Below are 16,798 nucleotides of genomic sequence, written 5' to 3' on the forward strand. Positions count from 1 at the left end.
GTTGATGGTATGATAATATCTTAATCTTATCTGAAATCTCCCTGATATGATATCATTGTATTCACCTATGTTTCAGGGCTTAGGTTATACATATAAGCCTTTGTACTTTAAACAAAAACTGTGGTTTACCCAATCAGTTCCGCTATATTAATTTAAATACAGAAACATGTTGTTATGGCTTCATTTACATAAATTTTATATTTTCATTACATATTTTCATTTACATTTCAAGCACAATTCCTAATATTCCAATTTTTATTATAGCCTATTAAATACAACATTGCTGCTCAAATACACTGAAAAAATGTTTCATTCATCCAATTAAAAAAATTTAGGGTAATGATTCACATCTACATTTTTTAACTTGAGCCAATGAAAAATAAATAACTTGCCCTAAGGGGGCAACATTTTCTAACATTTTTTTCAGTGTATGGACTAATTAAGTTTAAATTACACCTTGTGCTTCGTTGCTCATCAAATTATATGATTGACTCTTTTGTAACATTGTAACCCTAACCATTCTGACCGATTTAACTCCTGATACTGTTGACATAAAGAGGGATACAGATAAAAAAGATAAAGATAGAGAAGAGCTAAAAAAGATAAAGAAGAGCTGATGCATGCAGTATACAGACACTTCACTATACACATGACAGGCCAGTAACTAACACCATCCACGTGTGTCACTTCACCTGGTAATTGTCTCTAGTTTTCAGATCAAAGTTCCACTCCAATTCTGACTTTATTGATATGTTTGTATAAGTGCGTTAAACCCTGTTCTCGTCTCTCGGAGTTAACATGGACTCCGTGTGGAGAATCATTCCCTTCATAGTACTTCTCATGCTCAAGGTATTTCAAACTTCATTAATTAATGATATTTTTTAAATGAAAACTGTGATTGAACAGATTGAACTATGGTAAAGCAAACACATATGAATCTAATCTATAATCACTCTACCTTGCAGGCGCATGCCCTTCCAACTCAGTATGGTACAACACTTTGGACATTTTAATGATTTTGGTCATTTAAATGTTATCTATAGTATTTGTAGAGACTCTTACAGATATTTATGCTTTATTAAATGTTAGGTGAGGATGCAGATGCAGGTGAATTACGGGAGGACATTCTTGAAATCAATTTAGGTCAGTAAAAATGTATTTGTATACTAAAAGTAGCAAAGCTAACAGTTTGCCTTAAACTTTATATGCTTTACATAAGTATACGCTATGCATTAAAATCCATATTATACATTGTATTTGTCAGTTCAATAAGATAAGATTTTATACATTCAGATTTCCAAAGAGATTTGTTTGAAGGAGATATTGCTGGAGATGTAAGTCTTTCCTTTCAAAACAAAAATCCATTGTTCAAATCTCTACTGCCTTTTGTTTTTATTTTATCGTATTTACTATTCAGTCTCATCGTCACTATTTTGATCATTCCTAAAATGAATTCTTATGTCCCAGCCACGCAGAAATGCAATATTAGACGAAAAAGCAAGATGGGAGTTTCCCATTCCATACATCCTTACAGATAGTTTGGGTGAGATTATTTTCTATTACAGCAAATGCAAAATCAACAAACTGATTTCCAAGATGAGAAAATTCATAAAGCTTCACTTGTTTAGATCTTAATGCAAAAGGAGTGATCCTTCAAGCATTTGAAATGTATCGTCTTAAGTCTTGTGTGGACTTTAAGCCCTATGAAGGAGAGAGCACCTACATTTCTTTCACAAAGCTGGATGGGTAAGCAAAATTCAGCCTTTCTGATATGTCATGGAAGTTGGAGTGTCACATTTTTAATATGACATATTTCTTTGTTTTGTCATGGTTACAGATGTTGGTCATATGTCGGAGATTTAAAGACGGGGCAGAACGTCTCTATAGGGGACAGATGTGACACCAAGGCCATTGTAGAACATGAACTTCTTCATGCACTGGGTTTCTACCATGAGCAGTCTCGTTCAGACAGGGATGACTATGTTCAAATCTGGTGGGATCAGATCATTCCAGGTTATTTGCATCTATTATAATAAACTCTCTTTTCATATTTTGGTTGCTCATTGTAGCTCATGCAGATTTGTGAATTGCATTGCAAAATTATCGAGGAAGGATGAAAAATATGTAATGCCACTTTTCTATTGTCACCCACATTTGTGCAGGAAAGGAGCACAATTTCAATAAGTATGAGGATGATTTTATAACCGACTTAAACACGCCCTATGATTATGAGTCCATCATGCACTACAGGCCTCTGTCTTTCAACAAGGACCCTGATATTCCCACCATAACCACCACCATCCCTGCCTTCAATAACATAATAGGACAGCGCTTAGACTTCAGTGCTCTTGATCTGGAAAGACTGAATCGCATGTATGAATGCAGTAAGTCAGAAAATGCAACAACTACCTCTTACAAACATTAACATATTTTGTGCATGTCTGAAAAGCAAATAAAACAAACATTCCATACTTGCAGTATTGCCATATCGACTTGGTTTATTTCAGGTGCATCCCTCACTCTTCTGGATCAATGTGCCTTTGAGCAGATCAACATTTGTGGAATGATTCAGTATGATGAGGATGATGCTGACTGGGTCCAGACTTTGAGCTCTACAGATGTAAAAGACCACACACTTGGAGGACAATGCAGAGGTAAGGAGACACTTTGAGAATTTCAGTTGAAGTTACTTCAATTTAGTTTAAAGAATAAATCATTGTTAGGGCTTAACAATAAGGATTTTTTAAATATATATTGCATGAAGTTGGCACCAATAAATTCATAAACACATTTTTGATGGAAATTACCTTACATGGTGTAAAATATAACAGATTTTTCAAAATAATTTTCTAGTCTAACCGACATTTCCAAGACCATCACAAGTTACTCTTGCAATTTAAATTCTCTTCTGTTTTAGCAAACTAGTTAGCATTATTTTATTTTTATTTAAATAAGCACAATTTGACAACAATATACAATATATTAAAAGTCCAAATGTTTTTTAAAGCCATTAAAGCCATTTTGCATAAACAATATGATTCGTTGTTATTAGATGCAGGCTATTATATGAAATTTGACACTGCTAACAAAGATAAGGGACACAGTGCTTTGCTGGAGTCACGGATTCTTTACCCCAAGAGGAACCAGCAGTGTCTTGAGTTCTTCTACAGGATGAGTGGAGACCCTGGTGACCAGCTTATCATTTGGGTCAGAAGGGATGATGGGTCCGGAAATGTTCGCAAAGTCAGCAAAGTTTATACATTCACAGGTCAGTTATAATGCAACATATAGACCCTATGTAGCCCCGCTCCTTTTCAGCAGTCCTCCGCAAACATACAGTACAGTATACTTGCATATGACGCTATATATCTTACTACCGTATAGGCCTAGGATCAGCTGCTTGATTGCATTATCCTCTGAAAATATAAACAATATAACAACGCCCAGCTCTAATCTGCTGAATGTGACTGTAAGGCATGAAGATAATCGTGATTTTCTGTAAAGCTGCTTTGAACAATGTGTACTGTGAAAGGTATATAAATAAATTTGACTTAACTATTGACTGCTGACGAACGACTCAAAATATCTCTTCTGATATCACCAACGGAATATAGATACTATGTATTATATATTGAATACTGTGCGTCTTTTTGATTTCTTCAGGGGATGGGGATGAGTCATGGAAAATTGCACACGTCACTCTAAATGTTGAGGAAAAGTTCCGGTATTTTTTCCAGGGTATTGTTGGCTCCAACAAAGCATCAGGAGGGATCTTTGTGGATGACATTATTCTGACTGAAACATCGTGCCCAAATGCTGTCTGGAGGATCCAGAACTTCACCAACCTCCTTAAATCTGTCCCACATGGTGAAAGAGTTCAGAGTTCCCGTTTTTACCACTCTGAGGGTTACGCTTATGGAATTAATGTTTATCCAAATGGCAGGAAAAACTCATCCGAAGACTTTGTTGGAATCACATTTCACCTCTTTACTGGTGAGAATGATGCAGTATTAGAATGGCCTGCAGAGAATCGGCAAGTCACTGTATCGGTTATGGACCAAAATCCAGACACAACACTTCAAATGTCTAACAGCAGAAGCTTCACCACTGGTGCGTCTATATCTATCTATCTATCTATCTATCTATCTATCTATCCCTCCGTTATATATTCCACTTTGATTTCACTTAGCAGGACTTAAGGATTTATGATTTTTGAATGATTTAATGAAACCCATTGAACCACTCACTTAGATGCTGACTCGCGGTGGAGTAAACCATCTTCATTTGAACAATGGGATGAAAGTTGCTTTTGCTACAGAGGTCCAGAGTTTGGTTGGAGCACATTCATCTCGCATGATCAGCTCCGCAGGAGAGATTTCCTCAAGAACGACGACCTGATCATCACTGTTAATTTTGATGGTGAGAATCTTCTTTAATGGAGATGTCAGAAAATCTGAATGTAGTGTGAAACTGTTTCACCCTTCCCCATAATTACTACTGTATATTGTGATAAATATATTTGCTAATTGTTAAAAGTGTGTTTTTTTACAACCAGATTTGGCACATCTTTTAAAATCAGATGTTCCAATCAAAGCTGACCTCTCAAGCGACCCTCAATCTGTAGAAGAAAGCTATGACAGACCAAAAGTCCGGCAGCCACGAGCGATCAGTGACCCATGTCAGCCAAACCCCTGCCATAATGGAGGAGCGTGTGCCGTACATCAGGGGAAAGCAACTTGCAGGTTAGTGCACCTAAATCTGACTGTTATCTCAGCTTATTTCAATATAAAACCACAGTTTGTTTAAGAAGTGTGTCCCACTTGGGTTGAAAGAGTTGAATCACCTGGTTGCATCAGGAAGGTCATTTGGCGTAAAACTTGTGCCAAACAATTCCACTGTGGCGACCCCTAACAGGAGCAGCCAAAGGATAAAGACAGAGTTTGTTGTTTAAGAATAAAAAATAGCTTAGTGTGGCTTATATGGTGACAGTTATATGCATTCTGCAGGTGTGTCTCTGGACAGGCCATTGTGTACACAGGAGACACCTGTGAGAAACAGCACATTGATGGAGGAATTCTGGGAGTTCTGATCGGTGGTGCTGCAGGAACTATAGCTCTTACTGTCGCCATTATAGCTGTGATCTACAGGCAGAACTAAACCTATGTCATCATATTTGACATCTGAATAACATTACTCTTTGATAAGCAAAGTATTTTATTGATGAATCATCTTACAATAAACATCTTTATTAACAATCTTATCTCTCTATTTTCCATATCCCTTTACAAGAAACAAGGAAATAGGTCTAACAATAGAAAAAACAAAAAAATCATGTCAAGCTCAAAAAGAGTGCTTAGGATGTGTTAAATTAACTTTGGTTCTTCAGATATTTAGTCAGAATTACTAAATAGTACATAGAAGTTGATGTCATAGTTCCTTATGTTTTGCAAAATAGAAGCAGAGCTAAAACTAATCAGCTTTACAACCAAGGTAGGTGACCACTTTTTACATTGCACGTGGAGAGACATCTTTATCGGACGTGTAGAACAGTGTTAAATAAAAGACAACAACAATCAGGGTAGAAAACTACAGATAATTGCTACATATATACAGCAGCACTTTTATTGTTCTTTTAAAAACACAATTATGAACATCTATTTTTTTTCCGTATCTGTTTCTCACTGTTTGTTCCTAATGTTATTCAGTAAATAAAAAGGGATGACCACAGCCTACACTTTGTTCCACAGATGCTAAGTCTTTTAAAGTACAATAAGTACTTTTAGGTCTTCACCAAACAGTTGCGCTCCCTCTCCTATTTTTGTTGCTGCTGTGGGTTCAGAGGTGGATCAATATCCTGTAATTTTTAACATGTTCCTGCAATGCAAATTGGAAACAGAACATTTATTAAGGACATTTCTTAAGAATTTGTATGGTCTTCTGTAGAGATGCCTTTGAAGTTGTTTAATAATTGATGAACACTGACTCTGTTATGGAAGTGAATTGAATAAACATTGACTGACCTGAGTTGAAATAATGACACTATTGTCTTCCGCTGCTTTACAGCTAAATTGGATTTGTTTCATAATGGATGAACTTTTCAACATTGACATCGTTACTGAACTGAACTAAATCAATATTTGAACCAAACTGGGCTGAATAATGACACTGTTGTCTTTTGTAGAGCTGCTTTACAGCTGGAATGGACGTGCTATTTTCCTGTTTATTACTGTGAAGCTGCTTTGAAACAATCTGCATTGTATCAAGCATTATATAAATGATAAATAATGTGGCTTGACTAGAATTTTACCTTACATAAATACTCCTGGTTGTAAATCAAACAAGGAAATTAAGGTATATCCAAACACTTACCCTGTGTGCATTTACTTGTATGGATCATTTATTTTGTGGATGTTACTGTTCCTTGCTCTTTTGCTGATTTCTGATGGAATGAAATCAGTTTTATATTATTAAACATGTTTTTTTTTTTCAGTTAATTTGTTTTCAAATTATTTTAGCATATTTTGAAATCAAGAATTTTATCTATTCCCCAGAACTTACCCCCAGAACTATTCTCAGTATTTCATCCCGGACCTGAAAAAAAAAGAAACATGTCAGTATCCTGTGGTACTAACTATACAAAAAGCTGTAATGTCAATATCAGTGCATACCCTTTTTTCTGCAAAACATCCTGTCAACAAGATGAAGAAGCCCTGGAAGGTATAGATGATACAGAGGAATCAGGTAAATGATTTCATACATCTATTGCACTATTTAAAGTGTATTTGCATGTAAAGACTGGTGAATACCTGCAGGGAGTTGACAATGGTGAATGCGTAATGCACTACGTATGTAATAAACTGCGTAAAGTCATCCATCAGAAACACAAAAAGCCCCAGAATCCAAGTCCCACCAAAAATAGGCGTGAGAAAGAGAATCACTTTGATGATGCTTTTCGCCGCATCTTTGTCTCCCTTTTTGTTGCTCTCAGCTCCAGACGCCTTTAAAACGGTTGCAATGACCACCACCATGGAAAACACATTCACCAGCACAATGGTCCCGACTGGGAAGAGAAATGCGTGGATGGATCCCTGCATGGCTGACTGATAGGTAAGCCAGCACGTTTTAGAGCTGTAGTATGGGATGTCACTTGCTTGGTCATAGTATACGTATGTAACAGCCACAGTCACTGTCGGACAAACGTAGCCAATGGTGAATCCGAGGATCATGTACATCTTTTTCCCAGTATGGCTGAAGACGAAAATGAGCTGGTGGACCAACATGACGCTCAGACACAGCATCCAAAAGAACATCGCAAGGAAGAAGTAATGCTTCGCCACCACCAAAACCAGGCACATGGTTTCATTTAGGATTGATGGGAAGGAGGAAGCTAAGAAGCTACAGTCGGCCAAAAGCAGACACAGAGAGATGTTGAGGAGAGCAGTGTGCCGGAAGTGGGAGAGGCTGGATTTGACTACGGCACTCCAGACCAAACACTCGATGATGATGTAGACAATGAGAGAGCATATGGAGACTCCCAGTCCGACGTACGTGAGCTGATCTAGAAAAGGCATGCTTACTGAATGCTTAGACATGAGCATGGAGAAGGAGGTGAGATGGTTGCATTCACAGGAGGCAAGGTTCCCGGGGCCTTTAACAAATTCGCAGCCATCATCTGACCATCTTTCCTCAGTGACGTTCCAGAACACGCAGGTCATCTTGGCATTGCTGCCCTGTTCATTTGGAAAAGCCAGTTTGATGTTCACTGACGGCTGAGTGTTGTTCTCAACTGTGCTGGATACGACTATGCTAGGAAACGATGCATCCTCATAGCCCAGTTTTGGCAGGCGGTTGGCCAAGCTCTGTAATCCTACTGTTTTCACCATATCTGCTGTTGCATTCAGCTCAACGTCCACATTGAAAACGGTTCTGTTGCAAGTGCTGCCGCTGCGGCAGACCTGAAGCTGAATGTTTGAGGAGTTGTAGCCCTCACTGGCATTTATTCGGATGCTTTTCACGAGGCCTTCAACGGATGACAGATATTGTGAGGCCAGTGAACTGCTCTCTTCCTTGTCTCCCACTTCCCAGGTTACGTTCAGCATGCTGCTGGCTGAGTCGATGAAATCCTATAAGAGAACAGATTTTTTACTGTAACTGGTAACTGCAAATATGTTAACCATTTTGATAATGTTAGAGCCTGAGCTGCATTTCAGACTGTAACATGATGAAATTATATTGATTTAATATACTGTATAAAAATTATTATTTGAATTTCCGGAGAAAAAACAAACTGTATTTGTTCGGTTCACATGCGTACCGAACCGAAAGACCCGTACAGAAACGGTTCGGTACATATTTGTGTACCGTTACACCCCTAATATATATATATATAAATATATATATCAAAAGTGAGTGAAATGGTTGAAATGCTTACCGCAAGAAGGTTCTCGCCTAGTGGCATGTTTACTGATGCCTTGTTCATAGTTTCGAAAACAGAAACTGCTGTCTTGACATCACCAAAAGTGTTCTCACCCTCTTCAGCTGTGTTATTTTTCAAGCTCTGAAAGATAAACTGAGCGCCTTCTTGTGTTGCTCCAAGTCCTTTTTCAAAATCCTGGATAAAAATTTTGACATTTCCACATTACAGGCACAGTTCAGATGCCATAGTTATGTCTTCAAGTTTTAAGTCACTCAGCATCAGTCACCTCTTCTAGATTTGCATACCTTTGCTTGCAAAGCTACACTATTCAGGACTGCTTTAACACACAGAGAGACTTCTTCCCCCCATTTTTTTCCAATGCATTTGCGTTTCATTAAGCCCTGTCTCCCTGTCGCAGTGCAATCTATAATGGCTGTTTCATTATTCTTTGTTTTTGGCCATTTTCTCTCTTCAATTTCTTCCTCTGCACAAAACAGGTCACTGGCTATAAAAACAAACAAACAAACAAATGAATCATCCAAACATTCGGTTTTTACTTTACCAATCACTGAGGGGTTTTGTACAATGGCATACATTTGCATTAGTAGAACATGACTTTCAGTACTTACGGTAAATGATTGCTACTCTTATTGTGCGATTTCGCAGCTGATTCAAAGAGTTCTCTAAAGTACAACTGGCCTCAAGTGAACTTGGTTTGCCTTCTGCCAGACATTCAACAGTGAATTCTGCTGTGTACTTGACTATTCCATTGTGTTCTGCAAAAAATGGGTAGCATTTGTATCTGTGTTCGCTTCCAGTTATGGATAAGTACAATATTCAGGTAACATATGTAACAAAGGTATCTTAAAAATGTATGGATCTCATAAAATTAGATCATGTCATGTAAATGTTGTTTATCACATGTGGATATGCTCAAGTTTGACAACCATAAAGTGTCCAAGCACTTATTACTATATATTACTTATTACTATTTATTTAGTTATTTATTATTTTACAGTAGCCTATACTTATATATTGTATCATTTAAAACCAATGTCTTTTTTAGTTAGACTTTTTTTCTGATGAAATGACATTCATTCATTTTAAAGTGTGACATATATCTAACTCCGTTTTGGGGCCACTGCAAGGCACATTTTTGAAGTTTGCACTTCATGAATGAAGAATTTCATTAGAGCTGAAACACATTTTAACAATGCTTGACTTGGAACATGATTACATTTGATCACACTTAATTATAAAAACTGTCAATTATATATGTTTACATAAAAATAATATAAACCTTGTGCAGACTCAATTGATTATTTGCTCTATAAAGATAATAAAAAGTCAGCTTCACGTTCCATCGAATGAGAGATTTATAATATAATTATAGCCTTACCTTCTTTAATTGGTGCAATTTCAATATTTCCGAGTTTTAGTATGGCTTTGTAGGTTTCAGTGCTGTTTTCAATGGAACATGAGATGCTAACTTTGGTGGATGATGATTCAGAACAATCTGCAGTTTGTGGATTGCTTGTCACATTAATGACCTCTGGCAGCAGTGCAATTTGAATAGGTGCTATGGCCATGTGGGCTATGTTCCCAGAGACAAAAAGGCAGCTGTATATTCCTGGAATATCAAGAAAACGATAAATTAGCACAGCATGTCACAATATAATAAATGGAATCCTGCTTTATTCATGTGATTGCATTCAACACACCTGACCAGTATCCATTTGTCTTCAGCAGTGCGACTGTTGAGAGTTCTGTACAAGTATCTGACAGCTGCACTTCACTCCCTGGTCCCAGAATCAATGGCTCCTCATCACCTCTGGACATCTGCCACACGCACTTGCTCATAACTTCGATACTGGTACAGTTCAGTTGTTGTCTTGAATTATAACACACTTTTCCTGTAGGTGCCTCCATGTATACCATGCCTGCAAATGATAAGAAAATACTGTGGTGGTAAAAATGTGGGTAGGAATGGCTGGATAGATTGAACAAGTGACCAAAAATACTGGTGGCAGTGTTTTACCTAGAGACTTAACACTGAGACTGTAAATGGCTCGATCCGTCAACAGCGTAGAAATTATGCTTTGAACTTTGGGGGTGGCAAACACAGAACTAAGAGACACTGTGAAATTGTGAGCGTACGTATTTAACCCTGTGTGACTGTGTGACAAAAGAGAAGAAACATTAAGTTCTTGGTTAGAAATTATTGTAGATGGCATCAAAGAAGAAATGAAAATAATAAAGAGTATTCTAAGCTTTGCATTTCATCTTAAAATGTCAAATAAAATGAAAATGATAGGACGAATATCTCACATGGTGCTTTGGACAATCAGTGAGTTGAAGGCATTTAGCACATTAAAAGAACTCAGCAGCTGAAAAGCAAATGTGTTAGGATGATGAGTAAGAGCTTTGTCATAAATGAATAAATAGCTGCTCTGTATTTTTAGGATTACATAATCTTTTCACTTCAGAAATATCGTATTACTTTATTACATGGCTCTCTTTCTCTACTTGACTCTGTTTAGTCAGTTGTGCCATCCAGCACTTCACAATACTAGGCAAGATCATGTGTAACTGGTGCTACTTTTATGTCTTTCATATGGACCCTTTTCACAGACTGAGTTTTTTGTATTTTCATTTTTTTTTTTACTTTTGCATAAAATGACAAAAAATAGTTAACATTGGATGGGAGTGTTTTTTTTTTTTGAAAATACAGATTATGTGGAAGTGACAGTAAATCTGACATCAATCTCTCTCTATTTTTTCCCTCTTTTTGAAAGTTGTGAAAACACTATTGTGGGGTTCTTCTTTTGCTATTTGTGACCCTGTACCACAAATCCAGTCGTAAGGGTAAGTTTTTCTAAATAAATACGCTTTCCATTGATGTATGGTTTGTTAGGATAGGACGATATTTGGCCGAAATACAGCTATTTTAAAATCTGGAATCTGAGGGTGCAAAAAAATCAAAATATTGAGAAAATCGCCTTTAACGTTGTCCAAATGAAGTTCTTAGCAATGCATATTACTAAACAAAAATTAAGTTTTAATATATTTACAGTAGCAAATTTACAAAATATCTTCATGGAGCATGAACTTTACTTAATATCCTAATGATTTTTGGCATAAAAGAAAAATCAATAATTTGGCCCATACAATGTACGGCTATTGCTACAAATATACCCCAGCGACTTAAGACTGGTTTTGTGGTCCAGGGTCACATTTGAGCAAATGGAAACTTCTGCTGCTGAGAAACCCAGAAATGTGAAAAAGGTCCATTGGACTTTTTCTTTTCCCCCTGCAGACTCTTTTGTTTTGTATTGTTTTGTGTTATTGGGCAGGGCTTGGGAATCTGGGCAAATCAGAAGCAATTCTCCTTTTTGTATTAAAATTCTTGGTAACACTTTAGGTGTGTCCCAATTCACGTACTAATGTGTGATTTTGTGCCGTTTTGTAGTATAAATAGTGTGAGTAGTGTGTTCACACTGAAAATTCCAAAAAGAAAAAAGGCACTTTAAATACCTGGATGATGGATTTAAATAACCGAAAAAGCCAAGTGTGGAATGTTGGACACTTCATGCACTCAGCTGTCGCAACTTTAATTACGAAGGGGATGGGGCTATCAGACTCCAATGTTGAATGACAAAATAAACTTATACAAAACAACATGGTTGACTGCATAGTGCATAAGTACAAACTGTGTAAGTGCATAGCCATAGTGTATAGTACTTCATTTGGGACACAGCTTTAATTTCAAGGATCAATTTCTACTATTTACTAGCATGCATATTACTAGCATATTGGCTTTTTATTAGTTAAAGCACATATTTATGCCTTATTCTGCATGACCATATTTTAGATCCCTTAATTCTAGCCCATTCCTAAACTTAACAGCTACCTTACTATTAATAAGCAGCAAATTAGGAGTTTATTGAGGCAAAGCGTAGTTAATAGTTAGCTAATAGTGAAAATCGGGCCTAAAATGTGACCAAATTCTTTAAATTAATTAAAATGAACCCACAATATACAACTGACCCGAGACCAATTTAATCCATTAAACACTCATCAATTTACCAGATCAGAGCCATCTGCTGGCGAACCATCAGAATGTTGAAATGTTTCGAAACCAAGTTTCAAAACAGTATGACATAACAATGCCTCATTTGAAGAAATCACATGGCCTGGCGAGTTTGACACAAGCTTCGTACCACTGAATCGAAACAAAAAATGTTACTAGGCCATTTGTACTGTATTTTTTAGTAAACTGCTGTAATTTTAGTGCAAGCCTTAAGATAGCATACAACAAAAATTATTAACTAATTTCACTAATATCATCTCAAATCAACATTTAGGTTCCATGTCTTTATTTATGTGGTGTGTAACCATGTAATAAGCAGGATAATGTTCGGTCTTTGGGTCTGTCATCATTGCAAAATAAATCCCTATGTGTCAGTGTCTTGACCACTGTGTGGGTTTTTATTTTGCTATAGTGACCAGCTGACTGTACATGATCTCTTACATATTTAATATTATATTATTAATTTCCGTAGCTGCTTACAGATAGCATTTCACAACGATTTATCACTTCAGTTTTCAGATGTACACGTACCATGGTTTTGACATCTGAGGAGCTCCCAGTGAGCATGCCAATGAGTGAAACTGTAAGATCGCAGCAGTGAAACAATCATAAATGTTGTCCAGAATTTCACGTGTGCAAATTATGAACTGACTTTAACCTACATTTTTGACTTAAAAAAATTTAAAACTTTTGACAACTTACCGTTCACTTTGGGCAGACACAGAGGTGTGTAGTGTGATATATTTGCCACACATTTTTCCACATTGCAGCATTTATTTACATTGTCACACACAAGATTGCTCCAAACATAGTCTGGTCCACACCAGCATGTTGAATTTTGGCCAATTATCTCACACTCTACAACAACATATATTAACACAATAACTTTACAGCATATTTATTCTGTAAATGAAATGTAATCTGTAAAACTGGTACTTTTTATGCATTTAATTCTTATGCATAAAAGCCTAATCCTATTCCTTTTTAATGTTCATTAATGTCTATCCTGAACATTTTTGATACAGATAGACTTGTGAATTAAAACAGAATAAAAGCGGTGTCAGAAAGAATAAACTATTACTCTCATCATGGTAGATTTAACTTACCTGCTGCTATTTCAGCATTTGTGATAGTTACCCCTGTTGTATCCAGAACAGTCCCTATAAGTCCAGGCAGATGGACTGCGACATTTAAGGTTTTATTCCCCTCAATCATGACCTCTGCCCAATGGGTCACCTCCGCGGACCCTGAAAACAGATAAATTGTAAAATTATAAATCTGCTGCATGTTTTATTTGTGTGTGATATAACTCTGTATAGTTTGTGGATTTTAAAACTAGATTGTGGAAAGGACTGTGTCTGGTCAAATGAAAACTTACCGACATATGAAGGCTGTTGTGTAACAGAAGAAGAAAATAGTCAGTACTTTTGTTCTGCTTCTGCTTTTTAGTCATAAGCAAATGATAACGTGTAACAACAAGAATGAAATTCTTACAGTATGTATTAGAAAACATACAGAAAATACTGTAAGGCGTTGACAATACATGAATTTGCAGCACATAGGTGATGACTGTGGTGTTTAAAAATTAATTCAATGGCATGATCATCAGTCAGAGCACTATGTGGTACAGTATGTGACAGTCAGGCAATTATTATTGATGATTTGTATTATTCAGGATAAAAGCTGTTGTCTTGTATACTGCCTTTATGAACTTACTTGGCTAAACACGAATAGTGCAGCAAAAAGCAGCATTCCTGCACCAGGGAGTGTCTTGATCCTAAGGAGGTTGCATTGAATTTTTATTAAAATAGTCACAAACGTAGTCCTCTGAAAGAAACTTACAAGTGAAACCTTTCTCTGAACTTAAGTGAAATTGTTCACAAAATATCTATTAATAAAAATGTGAACTATTTTATATTATAATACTATAAACTGAGGCATGTAATCTCTCGCTTATAAACCTAATCAAATTGCAAAAAACACAACTTCACCAAAGCTAAATGCTGCCTTCAAAAACACCAGCAAAATACATTCACATGGGAATTTTTTTTTCAATAATTGTCACATAAACTGAACAAAGATCTCACATATCAAGAAACAAAATTATGATATATCGTTTGAAGATCCAAAATAAAACCCTTAAATTCAAAAGATTAAATTTATTGAATCCAAATGACACAATGAGGATTAAAAAGATCGACATATATTGTAAGATGAGAGTATATATCTATTGTAAGATGAGATTTTATTTTTTTTAAATAAGAGCCTTAATATTCTTATTGAACTGCTTTGCTATAAAAATATAAACTAAAGATTATATGAACAAAAATACTGACCTTACAATCTGCATTTTAAAAGAGATGATCAGCAAGTTTTAAGCAATATTATCTGTCATAACAACATGTTCCCTGTGAAGAACAAGTTTCCAGAGTGAAAGGTGGTGCTGAATGAGAATTAAGGAAAGTTGACGAATGCAGTGGGGCTGGCAAAAGCTAATTTACAAAGCTCTCTTTTACATTTGCATTTTACATTCCCCAAGTCCATAGGCCACCTGGATAAGTTAGCACACAATAGTCATTGCTTCAGACTTTCCATTGAGATTTGGCTAACAAATGTAGCTCAGAGCTGCATGCTTTGTCCAACTATGTTTGCTAGATTGCCATTTGTGGCTGATTTAGATAAATCATTTTCTGCTGTACCTTTAGAAATAAGACTTTTAGAAGTTCTGCTGTTTCTGAATGTCGAATACCGGGTAGCTGGTGTAAGAAATTGTTCCAATTCAAGCTTCTAAATCATGTGATAAATAAAGATACAAGACACAATTCAAATTAACTGTCAGTTTATTGAAAATAAACTCAAAATGGCCATTTCAGCCCATGGATGTAAAATCCTACTTCCAATCTGAAAGATTATATTTGTTCTCAGATCAAGGGGAAATATAATTTTCATATATTAAACTTACTATATCTTCTTTCATTTGTTGTTTTAAACCTCCAGTGATGTGGTTATGTTTCCCCGTTGTGGTGACCACTACCGCATCCAGCTCATCTAACCCACATATGACTACGGTAATATGTGGTAACACACAGGATCTCCACTGACCGTGTTTATTCAGCATGAAGTGAAAACACTGAGCCTCATTATTTGGCTGTTGTGGAGAACATGAATATGGACAGTTGTGTAATGTTATGAAAAGACAGATTAAAAGTGTACAATGATTATTAGTGAATTACAAGCATTATAATCAACATGCATCACTGTTAATGTGTATGGTTTTCATCCCACACAATACAAACTCAAAAATCAAGCTACTGTATTATTTACATCATACATTCTGTTTCCAAGTACAACTATAGAGATTCAAAAGGTTTGCTTTCTCATCAAAAATATACTGTAAACATGACTACTGTAAGTACTGATTACACTACAGTAAACATACATTAATTTAGTAGAACATGCAATGAAAGTAAAGGCTTTAAGAACAATTTATTGTTAGGGAACACACTTGCAAATTAGTGCCTTATTTTCTTCAAACGTATTTGTTTGTTAAATAAGCATCCATGGAAATGTATCTGTTTTGCATGCTCATTCAAAATGACAAAACATGCCCATAAAGGTTAGTAATTCCATTCAAGAAACCATGTAAAATGTAAGATGGTATTTTGTCCTATCATTTGTTCATTTCCTATTGATTTGTCCTATTCTATTTATAATATTCAAAGGCAATGTAGCATTCCATTCGAAGCTGCAACATTGTGTGAGGTGAAGCTGAATGAGAATGTTTCAGTGTTTACCATAGCAATAGCTTGTATGTTAAAGAATAAGAATAGGAACAGTGCATGTAAAGAAATCAACTTAAAGGGGTCATATGACGTTGCTAAAAAGAACATTATTTTGTGTATTTGGTGTAATGCAATGTGTTTATGCGGTTTAAGGTTAAAAAAACACATTATTTTCCACATACTGTACATTATTGTTGCTCCTCTATGCCCCGCCTTTTTGAAACGCGTCGATTTTTACCAAGCTCATCGGTCTGAAAAGCGAGGTGTGCTCTGATTGGCCAGCTATCCAGTGTGCTGTGATTGGCCGAATTCCTCAAGCGTGTGACGGAAATGTTACGCCCCTTACCAGACTGTCATGTTGTGTCCTGGCGCGACGAGACAAAAACAATAAAACCCATTATAAACGAGGCATTTGTTGCATCCAGTGGGGACATAATTACTGATTATAATGACTTATACTGTCTTCTTACGCGTTGCGTTTCATATCGCGCCGCGTAAACATAAAACCAT

The 16,798-nt window shown here is 36.2% G+C and overlaps 2 protein-coding genes across 2 annotated transcripts; one reads left to right on the forward strand and one right to left on the reverse strand.

Moving 5' to 3' along the window:
• Positions 1-798: 798 nt before the first annotated feature.
• mep1a.2 (meprin A, alpha (PABA peptide hydrolase), tandem duplicate 2) lies at positions 799-5,157 on the forward strand. The gene is made up of 14 exons (XM_016496263.1): positions 799-849; positions 966-990; positions 1,090-1,143; positions 1,294-1,334; positions 1,468-1,543; positions 1,629-1,746; positions 1,838-2,013; positions 2,163-2,384; positions 2,508-2,654; positions 3,053-3,268; positions 3,664-4,110; positions 4,252-4,419; positions 4,556-4,742; positions 5,007-5,157. The coding sequence occupies exons 1-14, from the start codon at positions 799-801 to the stop codon at positions 5,155-5,157; spliced, it is 2,079 nt and encodes a 692-aa protein (XP_016351749.1).
• Positions 5,158-5,743: 586 nt separating this feature from the next.
• LOC107696096 (adhesion G-protein coupled receptor F3-like) lies at positions 5,744-16,772 on the reverse strand. The gene is made up of 18 exons (XM_016496264.1): positions 16,759-16,772; positions 14,223-14,283; positions 13,885-13,897; positions 13,613-13,753; positions 13,209-13,364; positions 13,038-13,087; positions 10,745-10,803; positions 10,455-10,591; positions 10,138-10,356; positions 9,816-10,046; positions 9,046-9,192; positions 8,722-8,921; positions 8,432-8,611; positions 6,807-8,123; positions 6,669-6,710; positions 6,559-6,591; positions 6,370-6,439; positions 5,744-5,874 (listed from the first exon to the last, which is right to left on the reverse strand). Exons 1-17 carry the CDS (start codon positions 16,770-16,772, stop codon positions 6,398-6,400), a joined length of 3,042 nt encoding a protein of 1,013 aa, XP_016351750.1. The 3' UTR covers positions 5,744-5,874; positions 6,370-6,397.
• Positions 16,773-16,798: the final 26 nt, after the last annotated feature.

Source organism: Sinocyclocheilus anshuiensis, unplaced genomic scaffold (assembly GCF_001515605.1).
Source record: "Sinocyclocheilus anshuiensis isolate Anshui unplaced genomic scaffold, SAMN03320099.WGS_v1.1 scaffold306, whole genome shotgun sequence".
In the NCBI taxonomy this organism is placed as follows: domain Eukaryota; kingdom Metazoa; phylum Chordata; class Actinopteri; order Cypriniformes; family Cyprinidae; genus Sinocyclocheilus; species Sinocyclocheilus anshuiensis.

Bases quoted from the DNA above. Each gene is read 5' to 3' on its own strand.
- mep1a.2 (XM_016496263.1), top strand. From the start codon at position 799: ATGGACTCCGTGTGGAGAATCATTCCCTTCATAGTACTTCTCATGCTC. The intron at 1,335-1,467 runs GTAAGTCTTTCC...CTTATGTCCCAG, and splicing joins AAGGAGATATTGCTGGAGAT to CCACGCAGAAATGCAATATT. The intron at 4,420-4,555 runs GTGAGAATCTTC...TTTTACAACCAG, and splicing joins CATCACTGTTAATTTTGATG to ATTTGGCACATCTTTTAAAA.
- LOC107696096 (XM_016496264.1), bottom strand. The intron at 8,612-8,721 runs GTATGCAAATCT...ATTTTTATCCAG, and splicing joins GTGTAGCTTTGCAAGCAAAG to GATTTTGAAAAAGGACTTGG. The intron at 6,711-6,806 runs GTATTCACCAGT...TATACCTTCCAG, and splicing joins CCATTGTCAACTCCCTGCAG to GGCTTCTTCATCTTGTTGAC.